General features: G+C 38.8%; 1 protein-coding gene across 1 annotated transcript in view; it reads left to right on the top strand.

Moving 5' to 3' along the window:
- und (methionyl aminopeptidase und) overlaps positions 1-17745 on the top strand; it is a 131704-nt gene that overhangs the window by 83838 nt on the left and 30121 nt on the right. Inside the window, exons 7-8 of the mRNA XM_090372732.1 lie at positions 1562-1743; positions 11250-11344. Of these exons, the coding sequence (XP_090228858.1) occupies positions 1562-1743; positions 11250-11344 (277 nt within the window). The remainder of the gene's footprint in view (positions 1-1561; positions 1744-11249; positions 11345-17745) is intronic.

Raw genomic sequence — 17745 nt, 5'->3', positions numbered from 1 at the left:
TTAAACACAAAACTTCCGGTTACTTTGTCTACCATTTGGAATCTCATGCGAATTAATTTACCACGTGTCCAGCAAACCATTTCGGGTACTTAAGATCTACAGCAACCCTTTCGCTCTGGCGCCTCCGTAGCCAGGTGGGAAGGAGCAGCAGTGCGTAGCACACGCTTCTTGATTAGACCGGGGTTCGAGCCCGTCACCACCACATACGGAGGATGCGGAAAGGTTAAGGAATGACCACCGCATATCCTGGAGCAATATGGCCTTAGTTGCTAATGCTCCTAAAAACCAAACAACAACAACAACAACAACAACCTTTCGCTCTTCTTTTTATTGCCAACTGAAGACGAACCATCAAAAGTCCGTCATTCTCGACTATTTTATTTATTTTTTAAAATTTTAATTTCAGACAACTAGAGGACGATATGGTGCACGTTACTGTTTTTAAACCACGCTTCCTTATTGCGATTTTTAAACACCATTTTTAGTTTAACCAATGATTTCTCACACTACTGTTTTATGATTAATATAACCACAATGGATTATTGAGGTGAGTGCCATCTCTTTTTTTAAACTTTGACTGAATTCATATTTCTTGTCATGAACTTCGGCATCTTAAGCTTTTGCTAACCCTTTTATGGTATATTTAATTAGATGATAGCAAACTTAAATATATCATTTTGTAATTAAACTGTTTCAAATAATTTGTCTGTTTTAATTTAGTTAATAAATTGATTTCAAATAATACAAGAGCAAGTCAGATGAAAACATGATTTCTGGTACCCAGAGTTAAATCGTGTACTGTATGTCGTGTGACTTATTTTATTACTTCAGAAAGTGTCTCACTTTTACATAGGAGGGATCTGCATAATGTATCCACAAGTGTATGCGTGGGCAGATCAGACAAAGACAAGTATCTCTTTAGGATGATCCTTGTCTTGATCAGTCACACAAATTCCTTGTGGGCTTCATTATGACTGAGTGAGACATGGCACAGGCACCGTAAAGCAGAGGGCAAGTGATACAGTGCATAATAGAAATATCCGTCATGACTGTATCCAAAAAACTTCAGAATTTTTAAAATGTAGTAGGAAAATGCCCATGCTGTTTTCAGTTCACAAGGTTTATTGCTATGTCATTTTGTGTGCTATTGTGAAGCAATCATATCAGTTTGATACCCAGACATTCCCTTTGGTGATTGGCAATATATATCATAAAAAACAAAAACAAAAAAAAAAATTGATTGCAGAATGCATTCACAATCCTCTGACTCCATTAGGAAGCCCTTCACTGTCCTCTGTACAACCTGTCTTTGTGACACATGTTTATGGAGAACTGGAAAGTAATCTGGCAGGAAGTCTATTGCAGAGAATGATGTGGTGAGGGCTATCTTATGATAGTGTTACTAGAAACCAGAAGACTTTGCAACAAATTAGTGGATGACTAAGTATTGATGGAGAGTGAAAAAATGAACTTGGTTGGTAAAAAAATAAATTTTGTTCTCATCTGACTCCCTTGTAACAGACACCATTTTGGATTATTTTTGAATTTTCATTGTTTCCAGTGAGGAACTAGAAAGAGTAGCACGCACACTAATTGGTGAAAATGGACTCCAGGCTGGACTAGCATTTCCAACAGGTTGCTCCCTTAATAACTGTGCAGCTCATTATACACCAAATGCTGGAGATCCAATGACTTTAGGTGTGGATGATGTGTGTAAAATTGATTTTGGAACTCATATTAATGGTAAGATCTAATGTCATTTTACCTCACTTTGTTTTTTATTCTTGGGAAATTGATAGAAATCATTTATAAACATGTTGATTTGTATTAATTTAGAAGATAAATTATTTTGCAAAATGTTTAGTTGTGTAGTTCAATAATATAGTTCCTAATTATGTTATTGCTAATCATATTAATTTAATATGATTAGTAATAACATTTTTAACTATATGTTAAAAATGTCATAAAAGTACAAAAGTATCATATCAGTGGTTAGTGAGTAAGATGGTGGGCATTGGATCAGTGCAGTGACTCACCATATATCAGGTTGGATCAAGTTTTTCAAATCTTGAAGAAATGTTTTCATTCACATTAAAAGCTGAAGTTGACAGTATTATACGTTAAAATATATTGATTCCATGTGATATTCAAATTTAAGTTTGTTTCATAACATAGAAGGTACAGAATTCATACAGAACATTTTATGTTATGTAGTTGTTTTTGTAGCTGTAGTAGCAGTGTAGTGGTGGTAGTAGTAGTTTATGTAGCTATTTTTTAATTATATTCAATAATAATGAGTGTAGTAATAGAAATAACGCTTGTAGATGGAATCCATGTTGCATTGCATGCTCTGTGAATATTAAAAATAAGTCTTCTGATGCAGCTGAAACATCTTTGGTGTATATGGAGAAGATGCCTTTGATAGCCTGAGGTGTCAGCAGTAGTTTCCAAAGTTCCGACCTAGAAACTTTGATCTGTCCAATTCAGCATGTTCTGGTCAATCAGCTGAGATTACTATATCTGTAAACATTGAAAGTAGACCTCAGGATTGCAACTTGGAATATTACTTCGTGTTACTCAAGTGAAGCACGGTCATATATGAGTGGTTGTACTACCCTCGGTAATCGTAGAAAAGCCCCCCCCCCCCACACACACACACTTCTGACAAGGCATTGATGTGAACCATTTTTGGAACTAATTGTAACTGGAAAAGACATGTATGAGAGGTGAAGGGCATAATTCATTTTGAACTGTCACTGCCAAGCGATAATGTCAGAATGTGGTGAAAGTTTAGCCAAATTTTAATTGTAGTAGTAGTAGTAGTGGCATGTGATGCAAGAAAGCATGTGTATGAGCTTATGCAGCATCAGCCAAAAAAAAAAAAATCACACCATTCCCTCCAAATGCCTGTCCAGTTCCTCCTTAAATTTATTCAACCTATCAACTTCCACAACGACAGATGGAAGTTTGTTCCAGCAATTAACCACCCGCTGGCTAAAGGCAAATTTCTGCACATCTATTCTTCATCTGTCTTTTCTTAATTTGAATTTATGCTCCCTTGGGATCGTAATCTGAACAAGTGGAAGGATCCTATCAGAATTCAGTGTGCTCAACCATTCAAGGCTTTATACACCTCAATCAGATCACCGCGCAGGTGCTTAGTCTCCAGCCACTGCAATTTGCAAAACTTAATCTTCTCTTGGTAAGAGGATCCCTTCATTCCCCTCACCAATCTTGTTGCCCTTCTCTGTACACGCTCAAGTAAATCTACATCCTTCCTAAAATGAGGCCTCCAGACCTGTACGCAGTACTCAAGCCGTGGCCTGACCATTGCCTTATACAGAGGGATAATCACCTCCTTTTCCCTGCTAGAAAAATTCCTATATATCATTGACAAAACCCCATGACCTACCCTGGCAGCCTGTCTGCATTGCTCAGAAAACTTCATATCTGCCTGCACAATTACTCCCAGGTCTTTTTCATTTTCTACCACCTTAAGTGTAGTATCACACAGTTGGTACATTTCTCTGGGGTTACTTCTACCCATATGCAGTACTTTGCATTTGTCAAGGTTAAACTTCAGTTGCCACTTCTTAGCCCATCTACCCAAATTATCTAGATCCTGTTGCAGTAGCACACTGCCATTACTGTCATTAACAACTCTGCCAACCTTTGTATCATCTGCAAACTTCGACATTAAGCCTGATCTATCTTCATCAATATCATTGATAAATATACAAAACAACAGTGGACCCAACACCGAACCCTGTGGGACTCCACTAATAACATTAGTCCACGAAGAGCAGCACCCATTGATTACCACCCTCTGTCTTCTCCCACTTACCATCCTTTTATCCATTGTAGCAACTTACCCTTAATACCATTCTGCGCCAATTTGTACAATAGTCTTTCATGTGCAACAGTGTCAAAAGCTTTCCTGAAATCCAAATAGATGATATCAAAATTATTTTTTGCATTCAGTTCCTTTGTAACCACATCATAATATCCTATCAGATTTGTCAGACAAGACTTTACCTTAACAAACCCATGCTGTGTCTGAATTATTGCTGCAGTCTTGTCTAGATGATCCTGCAATGCATCTTTAACCAGTGACTCCATTATTTTACCCGGAACAGAAGTTAAACTAACTGGTCTGTAATTACTCCTGTCACCCTTCGATCCCCCTTTGTGAATTGGGGATACATTTGCACATCTCCAGTGCGTGGGAACCTCCCCTGAGTCCAAGGAAGCTCTCATAATTATGGCCAAGGGTTTTGCTTAGTTTCTTTGCCGCCTCCTTTAATATAACTGGATAGATCCCATCCACCCCAGGTGCTTTTCTTGTTTAACTTCAACAATTTCTCCTCCACTTTGCTCTCAGTTATTACAAAATCATTAAGTATCCTGCTACAGTTTGATAACCTTCTGCCATTTCCAAACCTTAATAACTCCTCGTGTGTGAATGTAGATGCAAAATACTCATTCAGTTTGTTTGCTATCTGGGCAGGATCATCAACAGTCAATCCATCGATATCAAGTGGACCAATCAGATTCATCCCCTTCCTTTTAGAATTTATATAAGTAAAGAAATCCTTGCTGTTTTTCTTAGCATCTTTTGCCAAGGATTTCTTGTAATCTGCCTTCGCCTGCCTAACCTCCTTTGTGACCTGATTACAGACTAGCTTATATCTGCCATAGGCTTCTGAGTCGCTAAATTACTTTCAAAATTTTGAAAATTACTTTCAGTGGTAAATTTAAAAGGCATAATGCCAAAGCCCATTCACCATATTTCCTGTCATAATTCATTAGTATTGGTTGTGGCAAATGATGCAAGAAAGAAAATTTATACAGCCTTGGTAAAAAAAAAAAAAAAAAAATTCCCATATCACCTGTCCAACCCCTAATAGTTTATCTAGTTCTTCCTTGTATTTATTCAAACTACCCAATGGGTGAAGGCTAATTTCTGTAGATCTGTCCTGCAACCATCTTTCTGAAATTTGAATTTATGTTCCCCATGTATGTAGATACAATCAGTTGCCTCTCGAGTGCCTAGTTTTGGATCAGTATATTATTGAGATCTCTTCAGCACCTCTTGGACAAAAAGAGATAGAACAGTTCACTGTTGATCAAAACTGATCTACAATTGTTTTTTGTTTTGAAGCCTGCTAAATTTTTCTGTTGGATGAAAAGATGGGACTTAGTAATAGAGAATTGGAGAAACTATATTCTTGAGTGATGTTATTTATCAAGACTGTTGCTAATAAAAGCAAAACATCTTAAAAGACAGCTTTCTTTTCAATCTGTTTGTTTCTGTACCTCCCCAATCTTCCTCTTTCAATTCCTATTTTTACTTATTTTTTTTTTTTTTATTTTTATTTTTTTTTATTTTTTTTTTTCTTTTTATGAGAACCCCAAACACGAGAGGTATTAGAACCTATAGTACTTAGAACCGTGCTTGGGTTGGAGGTTGAGAAGACGAAAGAAGATATTTGTTGATATTGGACTTGAACTTCTGTAGATTGTAATTTTCAGGAAATACGTATGAAGGAAGGTTGTTCCAGAAAACGGCAGTTGAATGAATAAATGAGGAAGATGAAAAGTTGATTCTGTGGGTTTGAAGTTGGACAGTAAATGGATGTTGGCTAGTGGCGGCACGTGTTAGGACTGTTTTGAAAGAGAGAGAGGGAATTATAGAAGCCAATTCAGCAGAACAGTCCCCATGGAAGTATCTGTAGAAGAGGCATGCAGCAGAAACAGTGCATCTATGAGAAAGAGAGTGGAGAGACTCTGTTAGAGATGGATCATTAATTAACCTAACTGCCCTCTTCTGAATGGAATCAAGAAGCCTGAGAGAGGTTTTGGGGGCACCACCCCAGATGTGGGAACAATATTCCATGGCAGGGCGGATTTGCGATTTATACAGAGTGAGCAGCTGTTTGGGAGAAAAGTAACGCCGAGAGCGAAAGAGAAAACCAAGTTTTTTAGATGCAGAGGAAGCAATATTTGTAATGTGCTTGTGCCAAGAGAGATTAGAAGTCAGGGTAATCCCCAAAAGAGATATATCATTTTGCCTAGAAATCGGAGTGTCACTAAAGATAAGCACAGGAGCAGAAGAATCCTTTTTGCGAGATATAAGACAAGATTGAGTTTTAGAAGGGTTGAAATCAACTAAGTTGTCTTTGCCCCACTGGAGAATTACCTGAAGATCGGCATTTAAGGAATTGGCAGCAGATTTTCGAGAACTTGAAGCTAATTGAGCTGGACAAGGTTTCTCAAAATGGAAAGTTGAATGCAATGTGCTATCATCGGCAAAACTATGGATAGGATTTCCAGTCAATGGAAGAAGGTCATTGATATATAAGAGGAAAAGAGTGGGGGAAAGAACTGAACCTTGGGGGACACCGGCATTAGTGGAGAAGTTAGAAGACAGAGAGCCATCTACCATCACCCTCAGTGAGCGATCAGAGAGAAAACTGGATAACCAATTACTAAAAACAGTTGGCAAACCATAAGATGGAAGCTTGTTTAGAAGACCTTTATGCCAAACACGATCGAAAGCCTTTGAGATGTCAAGAGCAACTACTTGTGTTTCACCGAACTTTTCCATTGACGTAGTCCATAAATGGGTAACATAAGCCACAGTATCACCAGTGGATCGACACTGGCGGAATCCATACTGGTGATCGTTGATCAGACGGAAGGTTTCTAGGTAGTTTAAGAGTTGGCGGTTAATTGATTTCTCCATTACTTTAGAAAGAGTAGAAGTAATTGCAATGGGACGATAATTGGATGGGAGGGATTTGTCACCCTTTTTAGGAACTGGCTGGATATGAACAAATTTCCAAGCAGAAGGAAAAACACCTTTGGAATAAGAAAGTGAAAAAAGGCGGCAAAGAATAGGAGTAAGTTCAGGAGCACAGGTTTTGAGAACAAGTGGAGAAATACCATCAGGACCTGGAGCTTTCTTAGCATCAAGATTCATCAAAATCCTTCTGATATCCTTTTGACGGAAGACCACAGGAGGCATTGAATGGAGCGTGTTAGGAATGGTGGGAGGTGTTTTACCAAGATCATTAATACATGAGCTCAAAGAAAAATGGGATGCTAGCAGGTCAGCTTTATCCTTGGCTGAAGTGACAACAGAACCATCTGGTTTGGACAGAGGTGGGAGCAGAGATGGGCAAAAGTTGCGGCCAATAGCTTTGGCAAGAGACCAGAATGCTCGGCTACCATTAGGGCAAGAAGCAAGTTTTCTACTCTTAGCCTGTTCAAACTCTAGTTTGGACTGATTAATAACTGCTTTACAATTGTTGCGAGCTTTGGTGTAGGCAGAAAATGAAACTGAAGAATTAGAAACAAGCCAATTACGATATGCAACGTTCTTCTCTTGGACAGCCTTAGCACATTTATTGGAAAACCAAGGTTTAGATAAAGGACGAGATTTTAAAGTGGAGTGTGGGATAAAGGATTCCATTCCTGCAAGAATAATTTCACTGACACGATCTGAGCAAACGTTGACATCAGAAGTTTTGAAACAGTAATCAGACCAAGGAAAAGAAGAAAAGAAGTCTCGCAGGTCATCCCATTTTGCATTCTTGTAATGCCAAACAATACGAGGTTGGGAATAGCCATGAGATAAAGGTTCCATTGGAGAAGAGGCAATCACCAAGTTGTGATCTGAAGTGCCTAAAGGACCTCTCACTTCAACCTTGTACTTAGAAGGGTTGTTTGTGAGAAAAAGATCAAGCGTATTGGCTGTATGATTAGGATTGTCCGGTATTCTTATAGGTAAATGAACAATCTGTGCAAGGTCATTAGTAATTGCAAAAGCCTCAGCATCTCGACCTGCTGGGTCGGTGTGACTAGAAAACGGAAGCCAGTTGGAGTTGTGAACGTTAAAATCACCAAGGAAAATTACCTCACTGTTAGGAAAGTTGGACTGGAGAAAGTCAAGCTGCAAAGAGAGGAAGTCAAAGAGCTCCAAGTGATTAGTGGAGTTGGGAGAACGGTAGAGACAACAGATGAATTTTACACAATGAGGTAGAGAGATTTTAAGCCAGAGAAGATCAAAGAGAGGAGATTCCAAATTGCCAAGTCTGACAGGGAATATCAGAACGGACATATGCACAAGTACCACCTTTGAGGCGAAAGGAATCATACAGCAAATAATTTGGACATCTGAGATGAGCAGTAGTTGAATCAACTGATAACTGAGATTCGGTCAGAAAAAGTACATGGGGTTTGGAAGACTGCAAGTGGAAATGGACATCGTTGAGATTAGAATTGAGACCACGTATATTTGTGAAATGAATTAGGAAGTCCTTGGGAGGTTTAGATCTTTTCGCAGATAAGCTTACTCTATTATTTTGACAATTCATGGTGTATTGAATAGTAAGAAAAAGTGGGTGGGACATGCTGTATGAAGTAATGAAATTTTTGGATATGGCGTACATGTGGTAAGAATATACCCAGATCCTTGACATAACGTGGCCTCGACAATGCTCCCCGCATACACACTACTCGGACTCCCTCCAGTCACTATCTGGCAGAGTAGAGGTAGCAAGATTATACACTAACTGATCCGGAAGCTTCCTAGAGAGTTACCAATAGGTTCAGTCCGGTGTACTAACTAGCGGCCGGCCTGCGAACACCGTTTTAGAGCTGTACCCTCGAAATGTAAGGAATATTGGATCTCGCCACGACATTCATCATAACCTCAAAAGTCATCAATCATACTGCATGATGGAAGAGAGAGGGAAGGGTTGGCCGGAACTTAGCTCTAGAGACTAAACATGGGTTCCACCACTTCAAGCCTCCAATAAGCAAAGTGGTGGTATTTCACCGGTTGATGAGAGTCATCTACCACCTAGTACTGCCTGGTAACATAGAGGGGCGGCGTTCCTCCATGTGGTGTGGGCGCCACACCTCGACCCCTGCTTACGTTGGTTCACAACTGGGTGGTCACCCACCATGTACTTGTGCATGAAGGTTATACCCAGGATTACTAACAGTCCCACCATCGTGAAGGTGCAAGCAGAGGATTTGGCTGTCATAGACCGTCCGGACTTCGCCGAAATTGGGTCCACTTTGACTTGAGTGTCACCCGAATATCAGTTCCATCAGCGTTTTAGACTCCCAGGTAGCAAGAACAGCTTGTCTGGCATATTTGAGAGAATGTCTATGACAACCTCAAGGACCCAATGTCTGAGTGAAAATGTTATGCTGAAATCCATTTTCTTAATCATCAAGTTTTGCAAGCTTCTAGATAATTGTATGGTTATCCTCTGGTTGATAATCTATTGATCATTCTATTCATTGTTTATGTAATATCCAAAGACTTAAGAATAATATATTGTTTTAATCCCTTTTTCCAGGTACCTACGTATGCGTATATACATTTTCAGTGTATAGACTATGCGGAGTACATACGTATACATGTTGCAAGGTTGTTTCATATAATGCGTCCTTTATATGAAACAACATTATATGGTTGTCTTTATTGAATATTTTTAGGATCCAGTGAATTAATACTGTTGTTTAATGTAAATATTGCATTTTATGCACTTTAAATATTGGTATGCAAAATATGCAGTTATCTTAATTGAGTATATTCCTATTGGAGATGACTTAGTGTAAATCTTAATTAAAAATAGCTCATCGGCATTGGTCCATAAATGCTTATATGCGTATTGCATAAAGTTTATGGCATATATAGTGAGCAATGCATTCAGAAATGTGGAAAACATGATTCACATTTTTGACTCCAGAGTGCTAGGAATGACAACTCTTGTGTGTGTGCATTATTTAATGATGGTTTAGCTCTGGTTGGAATCTTTGAATTTATGTTCCTCATGTATGTAGATACAATCAGTTGCCTCTCGAGTGCCTAGTTTTGGATCAGTATATTATTCATTGCCACATTGCCATCTGCACTCATTGCCACAGATGGTCCACCTTGGTATGCACTTCCATATCACACACAGCAGCTTTATGTTTTTCAGAGCTAGATTTTCATTAGGATCCAGATCTGGAAAATATGCTCAGCCATACTGTAGCTGTATTGCATAGTGCTGATAAACAAGTGCTTTTGCACTGCAAGCAGTTCATTCCCGATAGGTGTTCTCCATCAGGAATGAACCCACGTGCAGGTAAGCATTATTGTTTATAAGATGACGAGGCAGCATGTAAACAGATGATCATTGGAACAGGGAGGTGGAAGCTTGGAATTCCATCTCTTGTGAAGTACACTGTATTAGCAAACAGAAATTCATGTGGTATGGACACAACATTACAGCAGCCACTGGTAGGACTCTCCATGAAGGGTTATTAATTGATGGCAGGTCTCATCTCATGTAGTTGATGCTCTGTGTGTACCGTTGCACAATCAATATTGCATTACCATTGTCCGAGGATTGAAATATGCCAGTATGGCATGGCAGACCTTGAAATATACTTCAAGGTCTACAGTACTTATTCAAGATCTGTTGTTGCTCATGGAAACTAAGGCAGAGTGCCGCATTTGTTAAAATATTCACCTGAGGTTATCTCTAAGGGAATGTACTTAAGAATTGCTATGCTGTGTAGAAATTTTGAAATTATAAAAAATAAAAATAATAAAAACTAGCATTCAAGCTGGTTCCAAGGTGAGGAAGCCCCTCCCCCAAGCACATGCTTTTATGAAGCACTTTTTTAAACAAGACATGAACAAACATTTTTTTAAATCCTTTGTTTAGTTGATGTAGTTATCACACAGTACCATCAAATTCAAACTCATAGAGCCTTGACCTTAGAGTGGCCATCTTAAAATTACAACCTCATTGTGATAAATTGCTTCAAAGGGCAGCCACATCGATTTCCAATAATCCAAGTGTGAAGTGTGTTTCTATCTTTGAAAATAAATGTTTTGAAGTAATGTTTATATTTCTTATCAAAATAATTAATGTATCTCTTCTGACCTGGTGGCCATGACTTTTTTATACGTTAATTTAAAAAATGTTCATGTTTGGAATACAAACAAGAAATTTTTTTTTATATTTTAATTTATAAAAATCATGTATTTTCATAGCATGAATTATATTAAATCTGTTTATTTGCACTTGTTTCTGGAGGGGCTAAGGATAATGTGAAATTTGTGAAAGATTTTAAGAGGGGTCACAAGCTATAGAATTTTGGGGTCCTCTGATCTAATTTAAAAATATTATTTATTATACTTCTTCTTGCCAATTAAAAACAAAAATCTTTTCTTTTAGGGCGCATTATTGACTGTGCCTTTACACTGACTTTTAATTCAAAGTATGACAAGTTATTAGAAGCGGTTAGAGAAGCAACAAATACAGGCATTAAAGTAAGTATAAAAATGGATGTCAGCATTTTTATTAGTTTTAACTGAACAGATATATTTGTTGATCTTTATTGTTTGCGTAATAGGCAAGCCAGATATAGATACACCTTGAAAAAAAAAAATTCTCAGTTGGATGAGGTTTTTTTTTTTTTTTTTATATATATATATAAACCCCGAACACGAGAGGTATTAGAACCTATAGTACTTAGTACCTTGCTTGGGTTGGAGGTTGAAAAGATGAAAGAAGATATTTATTGACGTTGGATTTGAACTTCTGTAGACTGTAATTTTCAGGAAATACGTAGGAAGGAAGGTTGTTCCAGAAAACGGCAGTTGAATGAATAAACGAGGAAGACAAAAAGTTGGTTCTGTGAGTTTGAAGTTGGACAGTAAATGGATGTTGGCTGGTGGCGGCACGTGTTCGGACTGTTTTGAAAGAGAGAGCGGGAATTATAGAAGCCCATTCAGAAAAACAGTGCCCATGGAAGTATCTGTTGAAGAGGCATGCAGCAGAAACAGTATGTCTATGAGACAGCGAGTGGAGAGATTTTGTTAAATATGATTCATTAATTAATCTAACTGCCCTCTTCTGAATGGAATCAAGAAGCCTGAGAGAGGTTTTGGGGGCACCACCCCAGATGTGGGAACAATATTCCATGGTAGGGCGGATTTGCGATTTATACAGAGTGAGCAGCTGTTTGGAAGAAAAGTAACGCCCAGAGCGAAAGAGAAAACCAGGTTTTTTAGATGCAGAGGAAGCAATATTTGTAATGTGCTTGTGCCAAGAGAGATTACAAGTCAGGGTAACCCCCAAAACAGCTATATCATTTTGCCTAGAAATCGGAGTGTCACTAAAGATAAGCATAGGAGCAGAAGAGTCCTTTTTGCGAGATATAAGACAAGACTGTGTTTTAGAAGGGTTGAAATCAACTAAGTTGTCTTTGCCCCACTGGAGAATTACCTGAAGATCGGCATTTAAGGAATTGGTAGCAGATTTTCGAGAAGTTGAAGCTGATTGAGCTGGACAAGGTTTCTCAAAATGGAAAGTGAAATGCAATGTGCTATCATCGGCAAAACTATGGATTGGATTTCCAGTCAATGGAAGAAGGTCATTAATATACAAAAGGAAAAGAGTGGGGGAAAGAACTGAACCTTGGGGGACACCAGCATTAGTGGAGAAGTTAGAAGACAGAGCCATCTACCATCACCCTCAGTGAATGATCAGAGAGAAAACTGGATAACCAATTACTAAAAACAGTTGGCAAACCATAAGATGGAAGCTTGTTTAGAAGACCTTTATGCCAAACACAATTGAAAGCCTTTGAGATGTCAAGAGCAACTACTTGTGTTTTCACCGAACCTTTCCATTGAATTAGTCCATAAATGGGTAAAATAAGCCAGAATATCACCAGTGGATCAACACTGACGGAATCCATACTGGCGATCGTTGATCAGACGGAAGGTTTCTAGGTAGTTTAAGAGTTGGTGGTTAATTAATTTCTCCATTACTTTTGAAAGAGTAGAAGTAATTGCAATGGGGCGATAATTGGATGGGAGGGATTTGTCACCCTTTTTAAGAACTGGTTGGATATGAGCAAATTTCCAAGCAGAAGGAAAAACACCTTTGGAATAAGAAAGTGAAAAAAGGCGGCAAAGAATAGGAGTAAGTTCAGGAGCACAGGTTTTGAGAACAAGTGGAGAAATACCATCGGGACCTTGAGCTTTCTTAGCATCGAGATTTGTCAGAATCCTTCTGACATCCTTTTGACGGAAGACCACAGGAGGCATTGAATGAAGCGTGTTGGGAATGGTGGGAGGTGTTTTACCAAGATCATTAATACATGAGTTGGAAGAAAAATGGGATGCTAGCAGGTCAGCTTTATCCTTGGCTGAAGTGACAACAGAACCATCTGATTTGGACAGAGGTGGGAGCAGAGATGGGCAAAAGTTGCGGCCAGTAGCTTTGGCAAGAGACCAGAATGCTCGGCTACCATTAGGGCAAGAAGCAAGTTTTCTAGTCTTAGCCTGTCCAAACTCTAGTTTGGACTGATTAATAACTGCTTTACAATCGTTGCAAGCTTTGGTGTACGCAGAAAATGAAACTGAAGAATTAGAAACAAGCCAATTACGATATGCAACATTCTTCTCTTGAACAGCCTTAGCACATTTATTGGAAAACCAAGGTTTAGATAAAGGACGAGATTTTAAAGTGGAGTGTGGGATAAAGGATTCCATTCCTGCACAATAATTTCACTCACACGATCTGAGTAAACGTTGACATCAGAAGTTTTGAAACAGTAATCCGACCAAGGAAAAGAAGAAAAGAAGTCTCGCAAGTCATCCCATTTTGCATTCTTGTAATGCCAAACAAATACGAGGTTGGGAATAGCCATGAGATAAAGGCTCCATTGGAGAAGAGACAATCACCAAGTTGTGATCTGAGGTGCCTAAAGGACCTCTCACTTCGACCGTGTACTTAGAAGGGTTGTTTGTGAGAAAAAGATCAAGCGTATTGGCTGTATGACTAGGATTGTCCGGTATTCTTGTAGGTAAATGAACAATCTGTGCAAGGTCGTTAGTAATTGCAAAAGCCTCAGCATCTCGACCAGCTGGGTCGGTGTGACTAGAAAAACAGAAGCCAGCTGGAGTTGTGAACATTAAAATCGGCAAGGAAAATTACCTCACTATTAGGAAAGTTGAACTGGAGAAAGTCAAGTTGCAAAGAGAGGAAGTCAAAGAGCTCCAAGTGATTAGTGGAGTTGGGAGAACTGTAGAGACAACAGATGAATTTGACACAATAAGGTAGAGAGATTTTAAGCCAGAGAAGATCAAAGAAAAGATATTCCAAATTGCCAAGTCTCTGACAGCAATATCAGAACGGACATATGCACAAGTACCACCTTTGAGACGAAAGGAATCATACAGCGAATAATTTAGGCATCTGAGATGAGCAGTAGTTGAATCAAACGATAACTGAGATTCTGTCAGAAAAAGTACATGGGATTTGGCAGACTGCAAGTGGAAATGGACATCATTGAGATTAGAATTGAGACCACGTATATATCTGAAATGAATTAGGGAGTGCTTGGGAGGTTTAGATCTTTTTGCAGATAAGCTTGCTCTATTAGTTTGACAATTCATGGTGTATTCAATAGTAAGAAAAAGTGGGTGGGACAAGCTGTGTGAAGTAATGAAATTTTTGGATATTGCGTACACATGGTAAGAATATACCCAGACCCTGGACATAACGTGGCCTCGACAATGCTCCCCACATACACACTACTCGGACTCCCTCCAGTCACTATCTGGCAGAGTAGAGGTAGCAAGATTATACACTAGCTGACCCGGAAGCCTCCTAGAGAGTTACCAATAGGTTCGGTCCGGTGTACTAACTAGCGGCCGGCCTGTGAACACCGTTTTAGAGCTGTACCCTCGAAATGTAAGGAATATTGGATCTCGCCACAATGTTCATCATAATTTCAAAAGTCATCAATCATACTGCATGATGGAAGAGAAAGGGAAGGGTTGACCGGAGCTTAGCTCTAGAGACTAAACATGGGTTCCACCACTTTAAGCCTCCAATAAGCAAAGTGGTGGTATTGCACCGGTTGATGAGAGTCATCTACCACCTAGTACTGCCTGGTAACATAGAGGGGCGGCATTCCTCCATGTGGTGTGGACGCCACACCTCGACCCCTGCTTACGTTGGTTCACACCTGGGTGGTCACCCACCATGTACTTGTGCATGGAGGTTATACCCAGGATTACTAACAGTCCCACCATCATGAAGGTGCAAGCAGAGGATTTGGCTGTCACAGACCGTCCGGACTTCGCCGAAATTGGGTCCACTTGACTTGAGTATCACCCGAATATCAGTTCCATCAGCATTTTAGACTTCCAGTCAGCAAGTACAGCTTTTCTGGCATATCTGAGAGAATGTCTGTGACAACCTTAAGGAGTGGATAATGATGGTACTTTGTGTTGTTCAGGAACCTTTTGCCGTCTAGTGTATTTTTTTTTTTTTTTTTTTTTTCTGTACTAACTAGCATTGCATGAAAATTCGCATTCACTTAGAAGATTAATGTTCATTTTGGGTTACTGTTCTGTACAAAATTCAAATGCCAGATACCTACAGATAAATATTATTTCTAAAAACTAACAGTGAGAGGTATTTTGTTACTATTATTTTGTATGCCATCTGGTTACAAATGCATGCATTCCACTAATGTGCTGATCAATGTTGCATCATGGTATTGTGAAAAACATTGCACAGTAGCATAGCAGGATCAGTTTTATATGTAGAGCCACTAGTAGACCAAATTTACCATCATATGCATCAATCTCATATTGTGGAAGCATATCACCATCATTGTACCTGCTATTTAAATAAATAGTGCTACAATTCTTCCAAAGCAGTGTTTTTTTTTTTTTTTTCTGAAGAGTTTTGGAAGAACTGTACCACTATATATTTTTAAATACATGCTATTAGCTGGGTGGGAATTTTTTTATACATTTTTGTTCCAACTCACATAATACTTTTTTTTTTTTTTTGTCATTGTTTACCAGTTCCTGTAATGAAGTAATGGGTATCAGTGCTAAGTGATGATTGTTATAACTCAGATAATACATTTTTTGCCATTCTTTTAAAATTAGAGGTGGTAGAATCACAATATTTAATATTTCAGCCTGATCAGCACAATTTCAAACTAAATTACGGTACTTCATGTGAAGCATTATATCAAGTGAAGAGTTTCCCATGGGTGAGCCTGAATGGAGCAGATCAGCCCCTAACACACTTGTGCAGACATAGTAAACTGCGTAATGCAGCTTTAGATACTGAGGTGTATATAAATAATAATAATAGTCTCCTAAGTGAGGCATCTAGCTTTCTATGTGAGTGGAAAATACATGGTGCAGTCAAAAAGTTCCCAGACTATTGTATTAAATGTAACTAAAAACCTAGACATGGCCACCTTGGGCAGTAATGTACATTTTCCACCATTAATGCAATTGGTGGTAGCAGTTATGGGACTTTTCCAGCTGGATAGTGCAGTGGGCAATTTCAGTTACATTGATAACCTCTTGTTCGCTGCCTACCATTCTAAACACTTTTGCCAAATTACTACCATAGCCAACACAACAGCTATATGTATCTTGCCTTATTTTCAGTGGCATTGCAAGGAATGAATTCATAGTACATAATACCATGATCATCAAATAACTCCTGGCATCACTTTCCTTGTTGACCATCTTGCCAAAATTTTTTGTATTGTGGAAAATAAGGCATTTCCAAAGCGATGATCATGCCTTGTTTATGGTTGTAGAGAAAATGCCAAGTCTCATCCCATTGATGATGGACTTTGGGAATAGTGGATTGTCATTGTATGTCTTTAGGAGATCACTGCAAATTGTCATCCACTCATTGCATTGATCGTCAGTTATTGCCCAAGTCACAGCATGCTGAGCAACCTGATTCATGTTCAAATCATCACTTAAAATGACAACAATTTCCATGCAAAAAAGTTTAAAGCTTCTGCAAGTTTTTAAGCAGTTTCATGAGAGTGCTGACATAAAAGTTGTCTGGTTACTTTTTCAGACATACAAAGTTACTCTTTCAGCACATTCATTACCTGCTAAACTTTTCAAATCTACAGTGTCATTTAAATGTGTCATTTAAACTGCTAGATTGGGGGGATACAAGGACTAATAGATTAACAGTAGCCACTGGCAGAGGTGAAAGTGATTCTTGCACTGCTTCTATTGGAATGAGCCGCAGCCTGGAAAATAAGATGCAGGATATTTCAGAGACTGCTGGGAATCATTGGGGTACAAGTAAACACATGGGTTGTGTTAGGGTAGCTAAGAAGAAGAACAGGTGCATGTATACTTGTGTGTACACCAATGCTAGGAGTTTAGTAAATAAATTTGATGAATTTGAGGTATTGCTCAAAACATCAAAGGCAGATATTGTGGGGATTTCAGAGACGTGGTGTCACACAGATATAAGAAATGCAGAACTGGAATTTGGGGAGTACAATGTCTACAGAAAGGATAGACAGGATAGGAAGGGAGGAGGGGTTATGCTATTAGTTAAAAAACACATAAAATCCAAGGAAGTGAAGCCAGTCGACATCGCTGGACAGTGCAGTGTCGAGTCAGTTTGGTGTGACATAAGCATTGGGAGATCAAAATTGAGAGTAGGAGTGTGCTATAGGCCTAATGACTCTGATGAGTATAATAAGAAACTGTTCGGAGAAATAGAGTGGGCCAGTAAATCAGAGAGTCTTATAATGGGGGATTTTAATTTCCCAGATATTGACTGGAATTTGGGGGCTGGTCACTCACACAGTAGCAAGGCTTTTGTGGATTTATTGGATGATTGTTTTCTACATCAGCATGTTCGG

The sequence above is a fragment of the Mastigoproctus giganteus genome, chromosome 4 (genome assembly GCF_048544385.1).
Source record: "Mastigoproctus giganteus isolate SK-2022 chromosome 4, ASM4854438v1, whole genome shotgun sequence".
Taxonomy (NCBI): Eukaryota; Metazoa; Arthropoda; class Arachnida; order Uropygi; family Thelyphonidae; genus Mastigoproctus; species Mastigoproctus giganteus.
This window is presented reverse-complemented; position numbering and strand designations above follow the sequence as displayed.